At 44.6% G+C, this 23931-nt stretch overlaps 1 protein-coding gene across 8 annotated transcripts in view; it reads right to left on the bottom strand.

Annotated features, from left to right (window-relative positions):
* The window catches only part of Cirl (Calcium-independent receptor for alpha-latrotoxin), a 65572-nt gene extending 42592 nt beyond the window's left edge, over window positions 1–22980 (bottom strand). For 5 of the 8 annotated variants that reach the window (XM_065495871.1, XM_065495876.1, XM_065495873.1 and 2 more), the window contains exons 1-2: window positions 22699–22980; window positions 6241–6362 (exon numbers count right to left, since the gene is read on the bottom strand). In XM_065495871.1, coding sequence (XP_065351943.1) covers window positions 6241–6340 — 100 coding nt within the window. In that variant the 5' untranslated portion in view covers window positions 6341–6362; window positions 22699–22980. Of the gene's footprint in view, window positions 1–6240; window positions 6363–22698 lie in introns of those variants that run through there. The other 3 variants (XM_065495875.1, XM_065495872.1, XM_065495877.1) reach the window with 2 other exon arrangements.
* Window positions 22981–23931: the final 951 nt, after the last annotated feature.

The following is a 23931-nucleotide window of genomic DNA, read 5'->3' as shown; positions in this document are numbered from 1 at the left end:
GCAGACGGCCATCGAGTGAAACACAATTGTAATTATTAGGAAATGGCGTGCATGACATCTTGCTCTGCTGAACGGGGCTGTACGGTTCCGATAAGCACAGGGCCACTGACGCTGCTTGTTTTATAATACACACCGAAGGCTGATAAGCCGAGCCGGCAGCACGCGTTTCTATATCCCTCGTCCGTCGCAGAGAGGGAGGGTTAGAGGCGTAACAAGGTGGGCATAATTTAAATCTCGTGTACCAACGCCGACCTAATGCGAGTTTAATGGCGCTTTTAACTGCGACCGCGATGTTTTCATTACTCCGAAAGTGATTAGTTTCATCAAGATCGATCGCGAATTATCCTGCACCGAGTCGGAAAAATGGACGGGCTAGATTTATTTAGTAGAATGCAATTTCGACCTTCTCCATCAGTTTTCGGACACAACACCATTTTTTCACGAAGCATGTATTTTAAAGTAGGGTGAAATCGGACGGGCCAATTTCTCAACTGAGCCCCCTCAGTTCCCTGGAGCCTGCACAGCCTCTCTACGCGTGGCACGTTGCACCGACGAAGGGCGGCGCACGCCTCATTTTTTTCCCAAAAGTAAATCATAATGAATATTTAACGGGAGCCGTTTCTCATACGCGTTCTCGCGGCGGCACTACTTTGCGTGTGACGTCAGCGAGCAGCCCCCGCCTGTTACACGCGCGCAGGAAGGCATTAAAACCCGAGGCCCGTAACACCCTTTAATTTTACGGGAAAAATTGGCCACGGCGTTTTTCCAACCTGCATCGGCGCCGGTGCACGCAAGCTGGTAACAAGATTAAGCAACTCGCAAACACAATTTATTTATTTATTCACGACGCCACTGTTTTTCCAGCCGTCGGACAAACAAGGGCCCGAATATAATTTATCTGCCCTTATCACGACACAATACCGCTCGTCCCCCGGCAATTTATTCGGGGTTGCCACAGCGCGAAATCGTTATCAATTCTCGGATTTCGCTGAGGACTGCGACTCGGACGGGCGGCAACCCTATTCTGATGTCACACATACGTTTACGACGGCCCAATTTTCGCAGTCTTATCTTTTCCTCGAGCGAAAAGCTCTTCTTCCGCTTGCTGATCCTTTTGCTTGCTTTTATCACGCGGAGTAAATACGAGCGAGAAATACGTGTATATATACGTACGGTGAATAATAAATAAATCTAGCTCGCTTCGCCCACTTTGCTCGGTATTGTGCAATTGTGTAACTCGCCGCAGCAATGAGAGCGTTATTCATATGAATGCTTTCAAGTCAGGGCGGCCTGAACTCTCTCCGGCTGAACAAAGGAAATTAAACCATAAAGAAAATTGCATTGCTATCTGCAGGAATGCATCTTCTCCACAAGTGCACGCCGGCCGCCGGATAAATTGAATCTCTGGCGTGCACTCGATGATGAGAGAATACGAGAAGAGCTGAGAGAGATTGCAGCCGAGATTTTAGGTCAAACGCCCTTTGAATTTGTCCGCGAGAATGCAGTGTTATCGACTGCAGCCCGCTATTAAAACACCGTGTCTATGATCGGTGTTCTTATCAGTGACTCACCCTTGAAACGACCTCGCCGCACAAAGGGATTTCGAATAACAGTAAAGGAGAGTTCTTGTGACAAAATATTTCATCAAACTTAACAGTGCTGTGAAGGAGAGGGTTCAGGTCAAGCAGCAGCTATCGCGTGGAGACACTTGAAATTTTCATCTCGTTCAACTCAAAGGCAGGCAGGCAGGCGCAGCGCAGCGTTCTTGTTAAATTTTACGATTGGCGCGCCGAGAACAAAAAGCCATCTCAGAAACAAACGTCCGGCGCAATCACGATCGGAAAAACCGAGCGAGCCGATCATAGCCCTAATTGAAGCGACCGCTCCATTCGGGCCAAGCGCCGCGCGTCGAATTAATTCGCGCACGATTCAATCTCTACTCGCTGCAGCCAAATCTCGTCCATCTTCATTTTATTTGTTTCCGAGTCGCAATAAAAGTGACCCTTTTAGTGGCCCTCCATCAATATAAATTCGAATCCGAACAGGGTGCGATAAATAAATAACGTCGCTTGTTTTTCCACTGCTACAATTCCTCGGGCTGCTTGTTTGCACCATTGTCTTGCTTTCTTTCTCGCCAGCATAAGTAATGGCCGGCTCGGCTGGTTCGGACACGTCCGACGGAGACACGCGTTCTCTCTCTCCGCATTTTTCCGCCGCCCGGTTTCTCGATCGATCGCCGCCTTCGGGGCCAAGAGAAGGCTCTCCGCATCTCCCTCGGACGTGTCTCGGCGGCTTGAGCGCATTATTGCTGTTATTATTATATTGCAACCCTCTCTCTTTCTCTGTTTCGCCTGCTCTGGCCGGGAGAAAAAGCGAGCAACACCAGCCAGCCACACCTTTTATGTGCGACATAATACACAACATTGAGACCTGCTGTTTGTGACATTAAATAAATTACTTCTTTACTACCCGACTACACAATGTTCATGTTGCTCGCTCGCTCGCTTGCTCGCTCTTTCTTTCTCTTTCGCGCCCGCCTGCTTTTTATTTATTGAAATTGATGATGTTTTGATGTGCCAGCCGAGAAAAAAGAGCAGATGCAAAATTCCTCCTTCCAGCTTCGATTTGTCAAAAGGCTGCTTTCGCGAAAGCATATTTTCCCCGCGCGTCGCATGGCGCGCCGTTCTCACGCGACATCGATTCGTTGTTTAAATTCCAATTTTATTTGCGCGTTCCCGCTCGAGTGGACCGCGCTCGTTTCACAGCTTTGACGCGCGCACTGTGTTGTTTTCAATGGATGGAGTGTATTTTGTGATGTTTTTGCAGCACGCTTCAAATGTATTTGCATAATTGAAAATACATCACAACAGAGCAGCAAATCGCCTTTCAAAAACCAATTATTCCATGTCCCCTTTTCATGTAAAAATGAAAAAAATAAAATAAAATGAATTCCTTTTTGAAGTCAAAAATACCGCACCAGACTAATTCGTTGCGGTCGCATGGCTATTTTATATTATTTCTGCTCCATAAAAATCCCATTTACACGTGCTAATATGACAAATGAAGGCGCAGCCGAGCAAAAAATCCCCGCTAAAGGGCCGCATTATGAACGCTTTCCATTTTCAGGCCAAATGCGATAAGTTGGCGAGTGTCTGTTTCCGTTCGGAAAATCACGGGACTCGCTCTCGGGAGGGGCGGAACTCAAGCACCGTGGCTTTGCTGTTTTTGTCTCATCTTCCTTTTAGACCGAATTCTTTTTTTGTTGCAAAACAAGCGGTATAACAAACGAGACAGCCGTGAACTGTGAAAAAATATTAGACGCGCGTAAAAAAGGGGCGCAGGTAAAATATTATTACAAAGGAGCAAGGTGCAGTACAAACAGACCGGCTGTATATTATACAAGAAACTGCTGCTGCTGCCCGCGGAGAGGATAAAAAAGTTTACTCTCGCTCCCTCTCATTGGGTAACCTTGGGATTATATTATATGCCGCCGCCGCCGCCGCTTTCTGCTCTCCTGCATAAGCGAGCATCCACCTCACTCTGGCGGCGCGGGGTGCCCGAGGAAAAACGCATCGGGTGTGCGGTTTTTGCACAGCCTAGCGTTGCTGCGTCGGTGACAAACGAAAAGCCGGCGCGCGGTTGCGCTCGAGAACACCACAACGCGCACTTGAAACGCGAGACGCGGACAGGTGGTCTGAATTATTAGTCATTCCGCCATCGACCAGACCTTTGCTGGCGACCTCTTTTTCACTTCATAAACTGCATATCAGGTTGAAAGCAACACGTGCAAGCGCGAAATTGAGGTGCAGACCACAAAATTTGTGAACCATGGAACGCTTTTATTGACTCCCATGGAAAAGCTGATTACTTTATCAACAGGAAAAAGAAATTTTCAAATAGAATTGATTATTTTCTGTTTGATTAAACAACAAGACAGAACTAAAAATTGTGTGCACAAAGATTTTGAGAACAAATACAACAAACCATTTGTAATTTGAGCAGGAATTTAATTTAACTTTGTACAGTTCCAACAATCAGAAATCATCCCATAAAATTGGAAATGTAGATTTTCAATTTACATCTTCTTTTCAATTCATACTTGATATTAAATAACAAACTTCAAAAGAATCAAATAAGTCGCACAACAATTTAAAGCTTCAATGGGTTAAATTAACTGCGTCGGTGAGCCTCACGCGAAAGTATTATTAAAAGCTGGCGGTCGTCATAAACGAGACAGATTCACGAAGGGCGATTAATTCAATTTCTTGCCCTGGTGCGCGTGCAGGGCTAGGAATAGCCGTCGGAGCGCGATGAGTCGGGAAAATCGGCCCATTAAAGTCGCCGCTCCACCGGTGACGGGTGTAAAGAGCTAGGAAATTTCGGATTCGTTTCATTTAACGCACAAAGTAAAGGAAGAGGTTGCGAGGAAAAGAGCTCGGGAAGCAACGCCCCTCCCCTGATTCGTCGTGCCGTCGTCGCGTGTGAGGGCAATAAAATTTGAATATGATGATGCAGGATGTGCGAAAAAATATAGCTAATGTGGTGCACACGCCTAATTGCCGATCGATCGTTCCACCGAACGTTCCGGCTTAATTAATCGATCGGTTCCCTGTATCCGTGGACGCACGTGACTTTTATGTACTGAACTAAAAAGTGTATCTCACTCTCTTTTCAGCTGGATTATTTATCACCAGCCGGGCAGGTGGGAATGCAGCCTTTGATCCTTTTCTACTCTCTGCCGAGCACACACAGCCTCATTTAGCGTGGATATTTATTCTCGGCCGAGACGGCGGATCGAGGCAACTCTCGGTTTGCAGCCCTCACGCGGATGCAGCAGACGCCAGATGTCGCGGCAAAGGATGATGGCAACCACTTTTGGTATTTCAGCTCAAGTTTGCCGATTTGGCAGGAAATGGAAGACTTTCAAAAACGCGCATTTCAGCGGTATCGCAAGTCTCATTGTCCGTCCGTTCTTTCCATTTCAAGACCGAGTAATTGCCCATTGAATTAAGCTTTTACGACCGCAGTTTCCGCTTGTGCAAACTGATTTGTTGCCTTGTTTTCGTCGATTTTAGTCATAAAACGACATGAAGAGTCGCGGAGAAGGAAAAACAAACAGCCTCCACAACAACTACTACTGCTGCTGCTACTGCTGGAATTCAAAAAGGCACGAATAAAAATTGCGAGGGCGTTGCTTTTCGACGACGACGACGACAACAACAACGTTGCAGGTCTGGCCGGGCTTTGAGCAACGCGATTCCGAAGCATAAATCCAGCAGCGGGCGCCGTTGTTTGCGCCTTTTGCTGTTTTGCTCGCGCTTTTCAGCCAATTAGCTAATTAATTAATTAATAGAGCCCAGCCAACTAGCGAAAACAACGGCCGCCAATTAGCGACAAGAAATTATTTCCAGTGCGAGTGACGTACGGACGCGAAATCGGCTGTGGAGAGTGCGACGGAAGCACGCCTTTTGACGGACATGGAATCACACGTCTCACGCGGCGGCTGGCAGTTGTTCAAACTTTGAAATTTGATAATTAGCAGACGGAGGGTGCTAAAGCGGAGCTTTAATTGCGGCACGCATCTGCTCCAGACAACATCCCTCGCTTTTTTCTCCGACAACAGCGCAACGTCAGCCGTTTTCTGACAAATGAACTTTCAAGATCAACAACAGCGGTGATAAATAAAAAAATTGTTGCTACGAGATTGAAGCTATGCAAAAACTGCAGCAGATGTCAAAAATAATTAATTATAACGATTATAAAATTCTTGCATCGATTATTTCCTTTTTCAAAGCGTATGGTTTTGAATTGTTTTTCAAAGTACTTTGAATTGGACAAACCACAATTTTTCGCCTTGCTGTTCTGGTCAAATGACAATGACTGAATTTTATTTCAAGTCCGTTGTTTGCTGTTTCAAGTATACCGTGTAGCCGATTGCGTGAAGGGGGACGATTGTTGTAATTGACAAGTGCTCGCGCATAGCGTCCGTCAGACCAATAGGAAGTGATACTCGAGGGACGGACGGACGGCTGCATAATATTAATTACAAGCCGCAAACGGGCGACGGCTGGACTTGAGTGACAGTCGGCTTAACGACCGCTATACGTGCTGTCACTTTTATTAGCCCTATTCAAAAAATAATGAATCGAGGCGCGGAGAGCGCGGTGTGTTTCCATCTCCGATGCTAATTCATGCAAACGGTTGGCATCTCATCTTCCTTGCATCCTAAGAAGTACTCACCGGCTAGGTGTCGTGATCTGGCCGAGCATCCTGAAGTAACGACCAGCAGGAAGAGGGCGCCGAACAGCAGGGTGTGCGGCTGGTTCAGTTCCATCAGCATTTTGACGAGTCACTTGTGCTCCCTGCAACGAGAAGACAGTCGGATTAGCGGTGAGGACGGAGTGCGAAAATGTGTATAAAAAGAAAGTTAATTCGGCAGAAAGAGAGGACAATAACGCCTCTGGCGGTTTCTACTCCCTTTTCCAGAAACGCGCACATAAGCAATGGGAAAAGTTGAAGCTTATTATCCTCTTAAAAATTCAAGAGAGAAAGATAAATTCAACAACTGGCTGCGGCAATCGTCTTTCTCTCCTCTCACGGAGCGAGCAACGACGCATTTAAAATGCATATAAAAAGTTTTAGCCCTCTTTTCTCTCCGCGGGCGCTTGCTGGGGCAATGTTATTCATATTTTTAACTCGAGTCATCAAATTTTATGAGACAAAATATTACGCCAAGAGGCTGGCTGTCTGCGCTGTGTGCTCCGCCTCCTTTTGATATATTCCTATTTCAATTTTCGTGTATATTAAAATTTCAGATAAGCCAGCGAGATGATGATGGTGCATCGTGATACCGGCCGTCAAAGCCAGATTTATTGCTTTTAAATACTGAGCGCCGGCTAACGTCCATCCAAAGGCCTCGCTACGCAATAATAATTTCCGAGCAGATTCGTCCAGCAAACAACGGCGGCAGCAGGTGAGTTTGAACCGGGACCAGCGAACCCTTTGATGTGTGTCGGTATTCGCGCACCACAAAAGGGGGACTTGTGTTCTGTCAACAAACCAAACGAACCAGGGATGGGAAAAATCCGTGTGGCCACTCTTTGCTCGTCATTTGATGCATTTCTCAGTTTCCGACTCCCCGCTTCGTGTTTCGGAAGTTCTTAAAGAGGGTGAAATGAAATTTCGATTGCGAGTCTTGTTGACAATGAAGCGCAAATCCTTACTTACACTCGCGTGTTTATTTTCATTCCTCTTGAGACGATCACAAAAGTTGAAAGCTTTCACTCAAACGTGCAAATAAAACATTGATTTCCGAGCAATATTTCCATACAAAACGTGCATCGATCGAACTCGATGGGGGCGGGCGTTATTATTTTCAGCGCTTGTTTGCCTCCACCAATACTTTTCTCTCGCAGACGACGAGTGAGTGAGCATGTGTGTAAGCAGGCCCAAAAACGCCAACTTTCCTTATTTTTTTTCTTGCGAGCCCGGTGCTTTCATCGAATTTTCTCCACGGGGCTCAGCATTTTCTGTGAGCAGGTTGCGTGTCACCGGAGCGTTATTGAGCGCTCGTCTCTCTCTTCTCTTTCTCCGCTGCCACGCTCTCGCAAAAGCAATATATATGGCACAAAAATATGCGGCCAAAAAATGTAATGAAAAGCCTTGGTAATTTCAAATTGAACTCATCCCGCATCGATTGGTGCCGCAGGATGGAAAAGTGTCTCTTGGTTTGATTGTTATTGCCTTTTGCCGCATCTGTTCGTGTCGCCAGCACCAAAGTGTGTACCTCAGAGACATTCGTGAGCACGAAAAGAGCCTCAGACGAGAAGATAATGTCGTGCTGAGGAAATTTATCATTTTTTTATATGCATTTGCATTTTTCTGGTTGCGTTACGAACGACGAGCTCTATTTACAGGAATATTTCAAACCCAGTTTAACAGAGCAATCTTTGTTAATCGATTTTAATAAAGCGCTTCTGTCTTACTTACAGAAAAGCAGGCCTTAATAACAGATAAAGATGATGAATCAGCAATTACGCAACGAGAAAAAGGTTCAAACTCTCCTTTAAATTATCTGAATCGCACTAGGATCGCGATATCAATTAATTAGAGAGCGAGCTCGTTTTAGAAGGAATAAAGGAGGTAAATTGCGCCATCATGAACAGATTATTGGCAAACTTGGCTCGTAATTCAGCGACAGGATTACCAACCTCGCATACGGTGCACGAAAAACACAACTAATCCGCGGCGGCGCTCGCAGAGAGTGAGAGAGCGAATCCGTTTGGAAAATATAATTCTTCGGCGGCGCTATTTCATATGGAAAGCCGCTCGCTCGCATGCAAACTAAGGATTAATCATCCTCACTCGGGATAGGGGGCGAGATATGCATTATGGAAGTTTCCACCCCGTTGTTACGGCTTTTTCGCTGCGGAAGCAGACCAACCCCTAGCTAGTGCATATTTTCCAACAACACACCACTCCGCTCCACTATTGCGTAACACCTTTACGACTCCGCTGGCGTTCCTTATGAAAAATGAATCGTAAAATTTTATTGCCGCTCGGGATTAAAACAATTCCAGAAGTGCTGGGCACGCTTGCTTGTTATTTTCCCAAATTAAAACTTCATCGCGAGTTTCCAAGAGGCTCTCGGCGCTAATAAAACGCCGGGCTTAATTTTTCGTGTCAATTAAAACCATCTAGGCAACCCACCGTTGCACGCTTTAAAGCTCTAAGCGGAGAGAAAATTGTCTGTATGGCTGCACTCTCCATGGCTCGAATTGTAAACAAAATTAATTAAAAGAATTGCTCTTTTATAGTTAGAAAAAGACAGGATCTAATTTGGAAGCAGTTCGGGCAATGTAATGATTTGTATCCAATAAAAAAGCACAATTACTCTACGTTCACGTAGAAAAGCGGAAACCCCGAGGGAGTTTGGTTGCTTTTGAGCTGCAAAATTGAATTACTGTGCGCGCGGGAAAGGCATCTCATCTCGAAAAAGTGCATCTCGCCAACAATGTGATTGATTCCGCTGGATTCCCAGGGGCGATTGATTCATCAAAGCGCGCCACAGAGGGTGTCGGGGTAAATTCGGAGCCGCACGCACCACTTTATAAAAATTCAGGAAGGGGCTTTTTCGTTTCGTCTCTGGCCGAGCGCGGAGGCATTTGTTTGTTGGCTTGATGCGAAAAGCTCATTTCCCACAGGGAGCATCCAGCTTTTTGATTTAAATACACACACACACAGCCGCATTAAGCGGCTCACGGAAAATATTTATCCTCGAACTTTTCCCGTGTTGGAGGCAGCGACGGCGTGCGTGATAAAAAAACAACAGGGAATGAAAATATTTGCATAAAAGCTGACGTCGTGATTTACGCAAACGCGGTTTTTTCTCCAAATGGTTGTTTGGTGGCTTCTCAATAATCTGGTGTTTTAGAAAACTGTGCAAAGCGGGTCCTTTCACGTCTATTTTGTGGCCCAAATGCGGTCGTCGTCGCTTTCAGTGTCCGCTTCGAAGGCTTTGCTCACGTCAGGTGCGATCGGCCTCAAAATCGGCCAAGACGACGCGCGCACTTTCCCAGGCTGAGCAGTGCGACAAAATGTTTGGACGAAGTTTCAACGCAAAAGAGAGTGACAGGCCGAGTTCAAATTTCAATCAGGTTGTGCGCAAAACACACGCTGCAGGGCGTAATTCAACCCTTTGTGCTCCCCGCGCGGTATCCTAGCTCTCTCTCTCTCTCTCTCTCTCTCTTGCTCGGCCCGCCGTATAAAATATACATTTTCATTGACTTGTCACTCAATGAATTCTCTCGAAGCCGCGCGCTGGCGGATCGAGTTTCGCGAAGCTAATGCACTTGATCAAACAGGCAAACGCCATTCATTAGCACTGATTGGGTTTCTCCTCGGCGATGACGCGAAATGTTCCTTGCACACCTTTCCTCGCGTCCCAACCAGAGACGCATTCCGTTAAGGAAAAGATTATTCCAAAAGGAGGGACGCTTGTCACAGACCTTCATTTATCAGGCGAGAGAGAAACGAGACGCGAGGTGATTATTTCTGTCGCTCGTTAGCTCTTGCAGCCGCGTGCGTGCATTTTAATCTGAGCCTGCCTGCTTAATTGTGAGCAGACGCCGGCAGCTAATTTTGGGGAAATTGCCTTCCTCAGGACGAACGCTCAAAGAGGAGTTTTCTCGATACTTGTTGATTTTGGATCGGATTTGATCAGCAATATTGGAGCCTCAAGATGTTTGAGAGCGATTTCAAAGAGCGAGTCACCAAGCACGACCTATTTGCTTTGTACGATTATTGAAATTGACTCAGCAAGTACATATACTGGATTCGCAGAAAGCGTTTGACAATTTGGAGAGGGACTATGATGGGGTTTATTCACCGGTTTATGGAAATTATTCGATATTTTGCGTGCGAGTAAATCAATTTCGGGTGTGTTTTGAATGATAAATATTTAAAAAATAAAATTATTAGAATATTTAAGGCTGTATTTAATTACTTTGTTTTCGCTAGAGCAATAAGTTTTCCTTATTTAATCCCCAGAAAATTTTATTTATGTCAAATGTTCAAAATTTTCAGGTTGACATAATATTGGTTAAGGGCCTATTTTATGCTTTAATCAGCAGGACAATTGAGGTGTATTTTGCTGTAACCGCAATGATTAATTACCAATTTGAACTTAAACGAGCGCAGCGATGACGTTTCAGGAATTAATTAACCCAACTGTTTGTTCAAAATGTTTGCAATGTGCAGGAAACTCTGCGCGGACCAACAATATATTCATCCGTACGGACGAACCAATCCGCATTCGCGATATCACAATTGAACGCTATGCTGCCAGTTTTTCGCATGATGCCAGCAGCAGCTCCATTTATCGCGGCGAGAGGAATTCCGGCGAAGAGGCGAAAAGCGAGGGCAGTCATGCGCAAAAATTAATATTGATGCCGATGTCTGTCGACGGCCGAAAAAAAACTACCAAGCAGAAGGGTCCAGATGAAATTAATTGCCGAATAAAAAGCGATGCGATCTCCTCGCATTCCGAGAATTATGAAACTCGACACCAGCGAGCAGACATTTCGGCCAATTTTGTTGTTGCCGCACAATCGGTAATCGGCGAGAGTGCGGTTTTCGGTGTCCTTGAACTTTGCCGTTTCATTTCGGCGTCTGATGGAAGCACGTCGCGCGACTCAAGGCTGCGCATTTTTATATTTTGTGCGATGGGAGACAATAATAATAGCAATAAAAGTCGCGGATCGAAGACCACTTGTGGCGAAGTCGTCTTTTGTTTGCCTCCTGAGAAAGATTGGATGCGTGTTTTATGTGTGAAATTGAAACTGCAATTGAAAACTGGCGACATTTACGACAAAACCCAGCGTGAAGCGTTTGATGCAGTCACTTTAGATGCAGAACTATTATTTAAAAAAAGGAAAAAATAATAGGAGCTTTGAAGCTCATCCATACAATATTGCTGAGTCGTGAAGTAATTCTCACAAATCAAGGATCCTCATTGAAATGCATTGAGACGTTTGCTTTAGCAGAAAAAAAGAAGGAGACTGTAAGCGGATAAACAATGTTTTACTAAAACAGAAAAATCATGGGATTTTCCCCTGGATATATATATGTTTAATCAAGAGAATTGTTTTGACCAAAATACGCATTAGTCTGAAGTAGATTTGTGATGTGGTAAACTTCCGTTTCTGTGGAGTACAAAGTGTTTACGAGTCGGAGGTGACAAGCGTAAACATCTCGACACTCGTGTATACCAAACTGAGTTGAACTGAAGCTGCACGTTTGAAATTGAGGTGAGAGGAGTAGTCTCGGACGTGTCAAGAGCAGACTGTCGCCAATTTGGGACCGTAAGCGTGCGCTAACAAATACACATCTCGGATATTTCGGGCTGTGGCGCGTTCCTCGCGTATGGTTTAGGTATACATAAACCAAATTATTGCCTTTTTCCTTTTCACAGCGTCAATAATTGCGCCGCCCGTAAAAGATAAAGAGCAGCGTTTTTCTCCTATTGTGAATTTGCTGACACACAATCGGACGCGCCGCCGTTTTGGATGACGGACCACCAAAAACAAATTTCCGCTCGCTCGCTTTTAATTGCCCCAGCGTGCGGCTCGCGCGATTCTTCTTGGCCCGATCGGCGCGCGAGCTGCACGGAAGACAACTTTGGCAGATGCTGAGAGAGACGTCTCGTTAAGCAGCCGTTTCCTCAATTCGATCAATCGGATAAACTGTGCGATTTCGCCTTTTACAACGTGCGATAACAACATTTTCACGCAGGAAGTGTTCATTTGGCGGTCTCTAGTGTGCACAAGTGCCACATACGTATTATGCATATAAGCACTCATATATGGTAATTATAAATTCGTCGAGAAGGCTTTTATTGCTCTGTGAAGAGGCGCTCTTATTCCGCCAAGTCCGCACGTAGCACATACATCCAAACGCGGCGATGTGCATTTAATTTATGGCACTCGTCGTCGGCGGAGGCAGCGCCTCACCTTCGACCGCCTTCAAATGACTCTCGAGCTTCGCTCCCACCAGGTTTGAATTACCTCCACCTTCTCCTTTTCCTGACTCCGCGGGCAGGAATTCCTATATGGTTCACCCTAAACAAAATTAAAAACGTGACTTTTCCTTTGAGAACGTGATTGGTGACTCCCATGAGACACACGCCTTTTATGCGCATTGTTCATTTTTCTCTTCGGTGGACTTAACCATTGCATTCTTGTAGTTGCTTTCAGAGGGAGAAAAAGGTTAGGAAACCACTATTTCCACATATATTTTTTGTGAATGAAAGGGAAGGGCGATAACAGAAAAGGCGAAGAATTTCGTAGCAGCTGAAATTGCTGTGGGAGTTTTTGGCACTCATTATTCTAATGGGCAAGGGAATTTGCCGCTTGTTATTATTGTATGGTAAATATGTAAAACCTGCTGTCTCGGAATGCAAGCGAGGGTGCATGAGAAGTAACGTCCGCGACAGGATGAGCCAATTAAGTGTATTGCCTCAAATTGTACTTCAACAATCCTTTTTCGGGCGGCAAAGTGCGCGTATTGACAAAAAATTTGAATACTTCCTAGAAAGCAGGCCATATTCGCCGCGAGAGCACAGTTTCCTTAAACTTCAAACGGAGTAATAGGTTTCGTTTAAATATGGCAGAAGAGTAAAGGTTTGAAGCCCCAAGGCGATACATGTGTGTGATATATGACCAATCCCAATCGTCTAAAGCACACAAGCGTTGATAATAACGACTGCATAGCTAGCCAGCTTCAGAAATCGGAACGTAATAAAAATATGGGTGAGAGCCTTTTTCTTCTGCTGATCATTAGAGACGCAGAAAAGTAGTCTGGTTAAAGATGAAAAAGGAGGAGACGGAACAGACTAATGGCGGATAAGGAGATGTCTTTTCTTTCTTTTCAAATAAAGCCACTTGGAAAACACTCAAGATTGTAAGGTGGGACTATCTCTAAAAGAATAAAAGGGAAAAAAGTATAATAATTACGGCTATTCTAGAAATGGACTTGCGCATTTAAAACAATCTCACGCATTATTTAAAATGAATGCGCTTACAACGTCCATAGGAATGCTAGCTATTTTCTTTTGAATTCAAACTATTGAGTATCAAACCTTTAAAATATATTCTACGGGTTTGTTTGAAGGGTTTGGGGTTTCAAATAGGGATCGCATAACAAAGGGTTTGGGGTTTCAAATAGGGATCGCATAACAAAGAAACCGATTGTTCAGCATTTCGGTGGCATTGCCGCAAAAGCCTATCTATGATTTCTAATTCAATTTAGACAGATTATGAAAAATGGATATTGCTGGCATTTTTCCTCAGAGCTCCCAGATTGTAAAATGATGAAATGCAATATATGCTTGTAAGTAATAAGAAAAATTATTTATTTATTAAATGTGAAACAGTGAGAAAAGGTCAAAACGATACTTTCTCGGGATCATCCCTTAAGAAAGGTCTATTGTGTTACGAACATAAAGCATATTGTGGACTTATAAATAAGGAAATTGCCAGCGTGTAAAGCGCAAAAAGAACCCAAATTCTTCACGTACATCTGGTTGTTTGTAGAAACAAGAATCATCGATCGTCACCTTAAAATTTTTACATGTATTTTATTTATCACCGTGAAATTCACCTTGCTAATAGAGACATTACAAGATCAATCCTATTTTCAAGAAATATTCAAGGGAAATGCAACAATAATGCTCTTCTGTTAATTTGTCCCGAAACAAAGCTCAGAAAATATAGCATCCCCACTCAGAAGCCCTATACAAGCTCATCTCGTCTACCCACGAGGCAGCCTTACTCCCTTTGAGAGTTCATTGCTGCAGCCGCTACATTATTAGCAAACTTGAGGCCTCCCTCTTTCACTCAGGCTAGGTGAGCTGTTTCGCAGGCGGCTATTAATGGAGGCAGATGCAGCGTAAGACGGGATTCGAGGCCTCAGCAGGCAAAGCAAATCCAGTGGCAGACGCGGCGGTGTGCATGTGGGGCTTTGTGCGATTGGAGAGCGTGCATCTTTGTCTGCCAACGGATTCAGCTGCTGCTTTTCAATGAGCACTGCTTGCCTAAATATCTCAATAAAACGGAGAGCGAGAAAAGCAGATTCTTCAGAGGCACATGGCCCGTCGGCGCAGGATAAAGGCCGTGGTTCAGGAAATCTCTTCATTTCTGCGTGCACTCGTCGCGTATGCTGCAGCTTTTTCTGGCTGGACGAGATAAAAAGAAGGCCGTGGAAATTGAGTTTGCCCGCACCAGCCGCCGTTTCAATCGGCACTGCGGTTTCGGGGCTGAAAATTACTCTCAAGGCCACACCATACTCTCGCCAGCTAAAGGAAAATGCCCCGCACTCCATTGACAATTTCTGTTTGGCTATTTCCCGTTTGTTCGTCCTTCCGTTCCTGGCGAGCTCTTTGAATAATGGAGCAGCACCTTTGACAAGAACAAAGAAAAATCGGTGCAGCAGGCAGTGCGGGAGTCTGAAAAGGTCGGGCAATAAACAAGGAACCCTTTTGCATCAATCGCGAAAAGAGCCCAATAAGAGCTATTTGGCCAATAAAGATGGCACGGCGCGTGACGTCAGCAGGCGCAAGGCACCGCCTATCCCAATTGCAATTTGGCATATGCGTGAAAAATTATTTAGGGCCAAAGCTGTCGGCGGTGTCGGGAGAAGGCAGCGTTGCCATTAACGCCTACGAGATTAGAATAAGCGCGCAGCAGGCAACTCTCGGGCTCCGAGCTCATCACTGTATTTTCTGCTTCTTTATTATATAAACTGGTCCAGCGGGAGCCTGGCCGGCACCTCCTCCTTCTCTCTCCTTTTAGTGCCGAGCATCAACTTATCATCGAAATGGTCCGCACTCGTCTCGATGGCCGGCTGGCTGCTCTGCTGCTCTTAGCGTTTCCCAGCCGAAAAATGCTTCGAGCGCGAGAGGCGCGGATAATAACCTCCTCTTACTTTTGCCCAATATCGCGTTAACGTATTCAAATTCCGCCGCTAAGAGGACTTCTTTTTGCATTAAGCACTTAAGCGGCCGAGGACATAATTTCTCGGCTTAACAACCATCCACGCGCGTGATACAATTCCTGTTGCAAAGCTTTTAAGTCCGGGTGCTTGCTCCCCTTTTTCTGTCTCACCTGGGTCGAGTGCAGCACTGCACATGCGTCTCAGAACAGAGACGCATGCGCGGCTACTTGCTTCCTTTGAGCAAGGTTGCAGAAATCATCAATATTGAATATGAATTTCATTTGTACCTTCCTCATAGCGGTTTTCAGGTTGGTTGAATAATATTTACGGTTTCGAATGAACAGTTTCGAATGAACAAAATTTGGTGTTGGAACAGAAATTTAGCAGTCTATTTGAGTCAGTTCAGACATCTATAAAGTAAAATAATTCTTTGTTTTAAAATTTTTGGACAAAAATTGATCCAGAGAAAAAAAACATGTAGTCAGGATAACGCCACCCTACTTTTTTGTGGAAATTCCAGAAGGTATAGAGGGGAAAACAGTGGGGTGGTTTTGCCGATGAAACTATAGAAGCATGAAGATATTTACCGAGGATAGCTTAGCAAGCTGCCAGCCAGCCAGCCAGCAAAGCGAGAGCGAGAGAGACCTTTGGCGTGCATTTTTTATAAAAAGGAAGGCTCCGCGCGCGGCGGTCGTGGTATTAAAAGTGTGTAGTGTTGTTGTATTGTACAGCCGCGGCCAAGAGTTTGTTGCCCGCCGGCCTGAGCGTGTAACAACCATCAACGCACACGGTTTGGGCACCCTGCCTCCTTCCATCCTGCCTGACCACTTTTATTAAAGGCTTGCGTCTAAAAAATGTGCGCGCACTGCACTTTTGCACCCGAGATTCCAGCAGGCTGCACGGAGAAACCCTCGACCATAGTGAAATAAAAATCAAGCGCGGAGCATCTAGTTTCAAAATTTCTCTAATTTATTTATTTTAAGCCATCCTCAAATTAAGTTCATGACGTCAGTCAGTAATTCACGAGTGGAATCCGGAGTGTTTTCCTACCAAAGACTTGTGTTAAATATAAATCTGTCATCGCCTCTACTTTCCTCATTTTAATTTTGAATCCGTGCAGAATTCAGATTAATGGCGCCATTGTTTTATATTTTCACGCCGGCTTGGGATTTTGAAACGCGTCGTTGTTTACGCGGTGATCGGTGTTACGATCCTCTTAGACTCGCATATGCATCGGTCGTAAAAGTGTTCGATTATTTTAGGTAAAAATTTACGAGTCCAGAAAGATAAGTTGCAACTCGCACCCTCGCGGGACTGCAACGAAATTTGCTGGACTTGCGTGTCATAAAGCAGTACCTGAGCCGTAAATAAGCCTGCTAAGTGCCCGGGCAGGCGAAACCTTTTTAAAATTTCATCCTCGATCCCTATGGAGGCGCAAATTCGGATGATAAAAGAGAGCTGGACGTGCGCCCTTTTAAGTTGCATCGATTTACGGCCTCGTTCTAATGGCGGCGCTCGTAATTTCGGGTTTTTATGCAAATTCGGCCGCAATGAATGGGGAAGAGGCCGAAAACGAGCCAGCGATTGTTGTCACCACACAATACGCGCTCTCAAATTAAAACACATACACACAGGACGCCATTAAAGCGGACGCGTTATTATTTTAAATAGCCAACTCTACGTACGCCCTCGATTCTTCCTTCAAAATAAACGACGATAAACACTCGAAGAGTGTCAGTGCGGTCCATGCGGTTAAATTAAAGGGAATTGAAATCTCTCTGATGGAAATATATCTTCTCTGTTGGAGTTAATGTTGGGCCCGCTTCCAGATTGAGTGGTTGGGTTTTCTTACAGAAAAAAGCGAGAGGCATTTCACAGAATATAAGTCAAGTTAATTTTTCCGGCCTGTGTAAACGGTGGCGGGCGAGCGGGCCATTTAAACGGCCGGACCGACAGAGTGAAACCACACGGCCGACAAAATAAAATATACGCAGCATATGTTTTGGCAAGTTGAACACCATTTTGGCGGCGAGCCCGAAAATTCGTCCACGCGGTGCGGCTATGCGGCGGCCTCAGCAACACATTAAAAAATGATAACAAACAATAAATATCACCGCTCAAAGGCTCGCAGCGACATCACAGAGCGCCAGCACCGGCAACAGGGGGCTTTTAGTAGTAATTTTCTTTTTACAGACGACATGGCAGAGGGGAAGCTTTTCAGTCGCACCCAATCCAAACAATCGAGCCGATAAGATAAAATGCCGGCGAACCGGAAAAATTGAGAAATAATAACTCGTGATTAGAGTTCCAAGGGCCAGATGACACAACGTGAGCCCACTCCTCTCTCGTCCGTCCGTTCGTCATGCTAATGCAACCCTGGCCATTATTTAATTCAGCACTCTTTCTGCCTAAGCGTTGGCGTCGGCGTGCGGCTCGGCTCTTCGTTACAACTGCTTGACGTTTAATAATCCCTGGTAATCCGTGGTGGCTTTGACGCCGCCAACCCCTCAAGACATCAATTAGTCCGACCGAAATTGCGTGCGTGAAATTAATTGAAATGAGAGAGTTGTGTTCTCGCGTCCGTCCGGCCGTCCAACCGTCGTCCGCCGCACGGTTGGAATGTTAATGCGAATGTGACGCTCATTTTGATTCACCAAGGACGGACGGAAGGAAACTGATTGTGCCAGGGCAAGTGGCAAAATTCTTAAAATGCAAACAATGCTGCAGATGACGAAATTCTATGAATGTTGGCATTGTGTGCACATTATTTTCCACACCTACACAATTAGATAAATAATATGTGATACAAAATTGAGGGTTTTACTGTTGCTATACTTCTTCATTGTTTAAACAAATGAATACACATCATACACCATTACAAATTCAGTTATAATTTTTCACTGGTCAAGTCAATATTGAACTGATGTAGGCGACCAGTCGTGAGGAAGATCAATCAACTTTGTCTTGCAATGGTCAAGTTAAAAAATTGCCCGATACAACAATACAATTTAATGATTTAGAAAAGTCACAAGATCATCTATTTTGCCTTTGATTTTGTAAGAAAAACCGTCGAACGAGTGAAGTGCTTGCTGCACCAAGATGTAGCTGCATTAAATATAAATCTTACGTCTTTTTTCAATTGAGATTACGACAGCCATGAAACCTACTAACGATGCATTTTTTATGTAATGATGAAACTGGATATGAGTGCAATTGGTTGGTTTCAACACTAAAACCAGACTAAAACAAACAAATGTTCTAGGTTGTTTAGTAATAAGAAAATTTCAAACAATGAAGCCGTCCAATTGCGTTTTAAGTCATACAGACTATTCAAAAAAATTTAGTTCAATAGATAAATTTTATATTTTAACGCTATAAAAACCCCTCTACAGAGTGGATTGTCAGCACAATTTTAGGTCAGCGAGTAAATTTAAATAAAAAATGCGCCAATTTTCACGGCAAACAATGAAGACCACTCGTCAGCACAAAGTGGCTGTTTAACATCAATGGAAAATATGGTTGATAAATATTCATCATTCAATTATCAGGAAAAGGTCCAATTAATTCCACTCTCTCTTCTTTCTCGTCAAATAAACGCGAAACAAAAGGCGCTCGCCGCTTTTTGTCCGCGGGATAAATTATTTGGTTTGGGACGCGCGTCGTTGCTGCCGCAGCAGAATACTATCCACCCCAAAATAATTGAATTATGAATGGCCCGCTTCTTCTTCTCTGCCCCTTTGGTCATAAATATTCATCTGCTGCTGTTACGCGACCTCGCAAAAATGTTAATCCGCATTTGAATAATGGAAAAATTACCATCGCGTAAAAATCGGCTGGAGAGCGCAATTTTGGCGGATTGGATCGTTCGTTAGCGACTGAGAAGGAGGCACGTCGAACAGAGGACCGCGTTCTTGCCCCTCGCATCAGATTCACTTTGCCAACTTTGCCGACGCAGCACGGAAGCTGAATTCGAAACCGAGTAGTTGCGTTAGCACCCCAATCTGCGTATGAATATTGGGTTTGAGAATTGGAGGCGTCGGGAGAACGTGGTGCTTCCTGCGGTTTAGAAGAACGCGAACCTCTGTCAAGGGTGATTTTAATGAAAAGAAGCTGATTTTCCGGCCCATCTGCTTAACTATTGATTTTCCAGCCCAGCATTCGTTGTGCCATTACTGTTCTTCGCGAGCTAATCAGCTTATGCATAAAACTGTGTTATTTTTCCAGCCACAATTCGAGCAGCTGAGTGGAAAAGGAGAGTCTCGTGGAAAGGCAAAAATGGCTATAAAAAGCAGTCTCGCGGCGGCAGCAGCATCAGCGGCAGAAAAGGGATAATAAAATGCCGCCGCCGCGGTTGTTTGTGTGCTTGCATATGTTTGACATGACTTTTAAACCGCACTCGGGCCTGATTTCTTGTACAGATAATCCCGGACCGAGAGAGATCAACCCCACCAGCCGCTTTTGCTCCGCTCTGTTTTAAGCCGCACATTGTTGTTTTGCACATTGTCTCTGTTCGCTCGCTCGCTCGCTCACTCGCAGGGGAGGTGTATCGAGAGTGCAATCCGCTTTTCCCAGACGAAAATGCCGTTTTTGAGTGCTCACTTTTGGTGAGGGGAGTGAGTGAAAATCGCCATTTCAAAGCTCCTGCGTGGGCTGCGCAAGGAGGAATAATAATAATGGAACGGTCGAACGCTTTGCAAAACATTATGCCCAAAACGCTTTCTTTCTCACCCCCTGGATTTTACATAAAGATATTCAAAGCTTTTCATATCAGTATTTTTGTGTCTCCAGCTCGAAAAAAAAAATGGAAATGCAACTTTACTTTTATATTCTTTTTGTTTTGAGCGTTTCCTTTGTGTTGCTTTGAAAATAGGAAAATCCATTTTTAAAGAGATTCATCTCTTAAAATTTTTAACAATCCGCAGCTTAAATATTTTTCATTCGAATAAATTTTTCTTGTTGTCTCTTAATTAGAAGGGTAAAAAAATGAATAATTTAAGGGAAACAGCTCGTGTGGTTTGTTGCCATGTATTTTGCCCCTCAATAACCATTTTATATATTTAATCAAAAGTTCGGAAGAATATCACATTGGTACACACGGCTCGTCGTCTTCTTCAACCCCGCAACGTTCAGCAATATTGCAACACGTCTCTTTTGCTTGATGTGTTCATTGCTGCGCAAATTCCACTTGGCGTTTTCTAGCTCAAGCACCGCAGCCAGAAAGGCGTCGCAAGCAAAAATGCATCTTTTTCTTCATTTTTTTGCTCCCCAACACACAGTTACTTTCTGACGGTAATTGAACGCCAAATTGGTGCGAAAACGCGATCATCCTTCACACGGATTATTAGCCGGCAGCGAAATTCCCATGGTGGAAGCGCAAAAAAGAGCCGAGGTGCAAATCCAATTTATCTGGTAACGGTTGCATCCGAATGATGAGCAAACAGACAGCGCCCACGCACAAACCTCGACGGACTGTCTGGGGAGTATAATTAATGCTCGGATTTCCTTGAACTTGGAGTGCTCCAGTTTTTTTACGATGGGCCAGAATAGGAAAAATGAATGAGTGGGTTGAATATCGATTTTTCAATGTTCGTAATGCTTCAGAAAAATGTCTTTCTCGTCGGCTTTTGAAATAAATACAATCACATGGCCTTGAAGTAAAATCACATCAATATTTTCATAATACGCGGTCAGACACTTCCGTCGTCCCTTTACCTGAGTTTTCATTGTATTTTCAGTATTCTAACATATACCCCCCGTTACGCGTAAACATTCTAGCCCTTCTAGATGACAATATTTTTTTCTCGTAAGTCAACTCTCAAAAGCTGGGAACCTCGGAACCCATTTTATGTTCTTTATCAATGAATTTTCCCTTACAAATACGTTTTAGGACCGCATTTGAGGTAAAATAGGCTCTTTTGATCTCCCCGCTGTACTTTTCATAGCAGTTTCCTTGAGATGCTCCTTTGTTTCGGCTCAAGTTTGACGGTTAAAGGAGCACCGACTTTAATCAGGAGCGCGTGAAACGGCCCACGAGACGAATTCCGGGACTGCAAACAAATCAAAAAGGCAACCGCAAGCGCGCGCGATATCTATAAGTAAATTTCCCAGCGGACCCAGTCGGGCTGCGCGCAGAGCAAAGCGGCGGCCTGATGGGTTTTTATCGAAAAAGTAGCTAACAACCGACTGATCAAAGGTGGAAACGAAATTTTTGCCCGGCCGGCTAGCCAGCCAGCAATTACCTCCACGATTTTGGCTCGCAGAAGAATTGCCTTTCGCTTCACGCGATTCATCACCTTTAACTGAGGCAGGCGAGAGAGCGCAATAACAATAATTACAACTTTACAATCGGCCGCTCAAAGGGAATGCGAAATTCGCTGGTGTGTTTATTGCCCGCGAGTCGACTTGCAGGGCCAAAGCCGACGCGTTTTTTAACTTTTCAGTTTAAGTGGCTATGAATAATTCACTTGCAGCGAGCGCCGAGCCTGCTTTTCCACAATTTGTGTGCGCGCGGCAGCTCGCACTTTCGCAGAAAATTGAAAAGTTTTGAGAATCGCCACACTCCTCCGACGCTCCCGTCGGCCAAATGGCCCTGAAAAATCGCTTCTTACAGCAAAGTTTTACTCTCAAACGCGCGTCTTTTCCGCCTCGGAAACAGCATAATATATTTTAGCATTTAAGGTTTAGTAAATAAAGTTAGGAATTTTCGCAAAAATCACGTTTTTTTACTCATGGAACATTCAAATCGATTCATTTTAATGCAACAGAACGTTAAGCTTTGATTTTTTGACAAATTTGACCCTTTTACGGTCTTTCCCTTCACACTCAGGTTTAAAAAGAACCCCGTTGAACTGAGAGTGAAATTGCTGAAGTTGCACAGCAAATTTTACTGATATTTCGTTTCTCCACCGTGAAAAAACTTCATCGTTTCAACAAAAATAGCAATACGCTAGAGAGATGGTTTCTCTGGATTAAATTTCGTGGAAAACTACCCAGGGCGACAAGAGAATCTGCGTTTAAACTCTAAACAAGCGGGCTTGGGGGAGATTTTTGAGGCTGGATACAAAGACGGCAGCTGGCGGCAGAGGCGGCGGGCGGTCCGCGTCGATGCTGCCCTCGCATCCTTCGGAGTGGCAAAAAACGGATGCGAAGGCGAGAAGTGGATTTTTTTATATAAAAAAATTTGCTTACTCTCGAGATCGAGAAACTCACCAGCGAGAAACTGCGGACAGACGTCGCTCACAGGGAGCGAGAAAAGACTCGGCGCGCTCGGCACTGCACGCCGTGCCACATTGGAAAACTCAACACTAATATCCAGAAAGGTCACAAGCACCAATTCGGTCCGGCGAACGCACTATGGTGACTACTCGGTTGACATGTCCGAAGGGATTGGGTGGACAAGTGGTGGAAGTCACGCCGCCAGTGCGGAAGAGACACTGCGTATCCTCTCGTGCCGCTCGGAGGCTCAATTCCAACTGACGAGCTCGCGCAGCGAGCACGGCACGCCGCCGCGGCCGCCACCAGAGGCCCTCGCGGTCCCATCTCCCATTCCGACGGAGCCAGGGAGCATCACCTAGGCAGCCAGCCAGCGCATGACCCTACCTTTCCACTTTCCACCCCACCGACGCGACACGTTTTATTCCATCTCGCTCGCTCCTCCGCGGATGGAAATGTGTGATTTGGTGCTGCGCCCGCGGCTCTCTTTTGCCAAGTTATTGAACGCCGATGGCGAAAATTGAGCTTGAAAACATTTTTCACGCAGCCACTTTCAGCCCCCATCGAGTGGATCAGCAGCGGGGAAATTTCTCGTTTTCCTGATGTTGTTAACAGTGTCGTACAAAAGAAATGTCTCCCACCAATTCCTTTTTTCTCACTCCGTGTAAAATAAAGTTTTCTTGCAATTTTTGCCCAACAGAAATGTACCAAATATACAAATTGGCAAAGCTATTCAAAGGATTGAATTGATTAAATCCCTGATTTAGTTAAACTGATAAAACTAAAACAATTTTCTGGAAAGTTGCTTGGGTGAAAAATACGAGAAAAACAGTCGCATTGAAGTTGCATTATAGACCCTCAAATATTTTGCTCTTTAAATAACGCCCATTTCTTCTCTTATAAATTGCTTAAAAGCAGCCAGTGGAGGGGGTGTAAAATCTACCGGATTCAAAGGGCATCTATTCTCTGAAGAGAGCAGGGGTTAAGAAAGTTTTGATCAATAATCGCTTGAGGTAAGAGTTACAGTTTGAAGACCTAATATACTCTGCTTGACCACTAAACATTAAAATTATTTCTTAAATTCTGACCTTGAAAAATATATAAACGGTTTAAAGTAAACCTGTAAGCATCCAGAAAAAAAAACTTTCCGATAAATTAATTTTTGTTTGCATCCTCTGTTGATGCACTCAAGTAAAAATATTTTTACTTTAAAAATATATATTTGGAAAT

The sequence above is a fragment of the Cloeon dipterum genome, chromosome X (assembly GCF_949628265.1).
Source record: "Cloeon dipterum chromosome X, ieCloDipt1.1, whole genome shotgun sequence".
In the NCBI taxonomy this organism is placed as follows: domain Eukaryota; kingdom Metazoa; phylum Arthropoda; class Insecta; order Ephemeroptera; family Baetidae; genus Cloeon; species Cloeon dipterum.
This window is presented reverse-complemented; position numbering and strand designations above follow the sequence as displayed.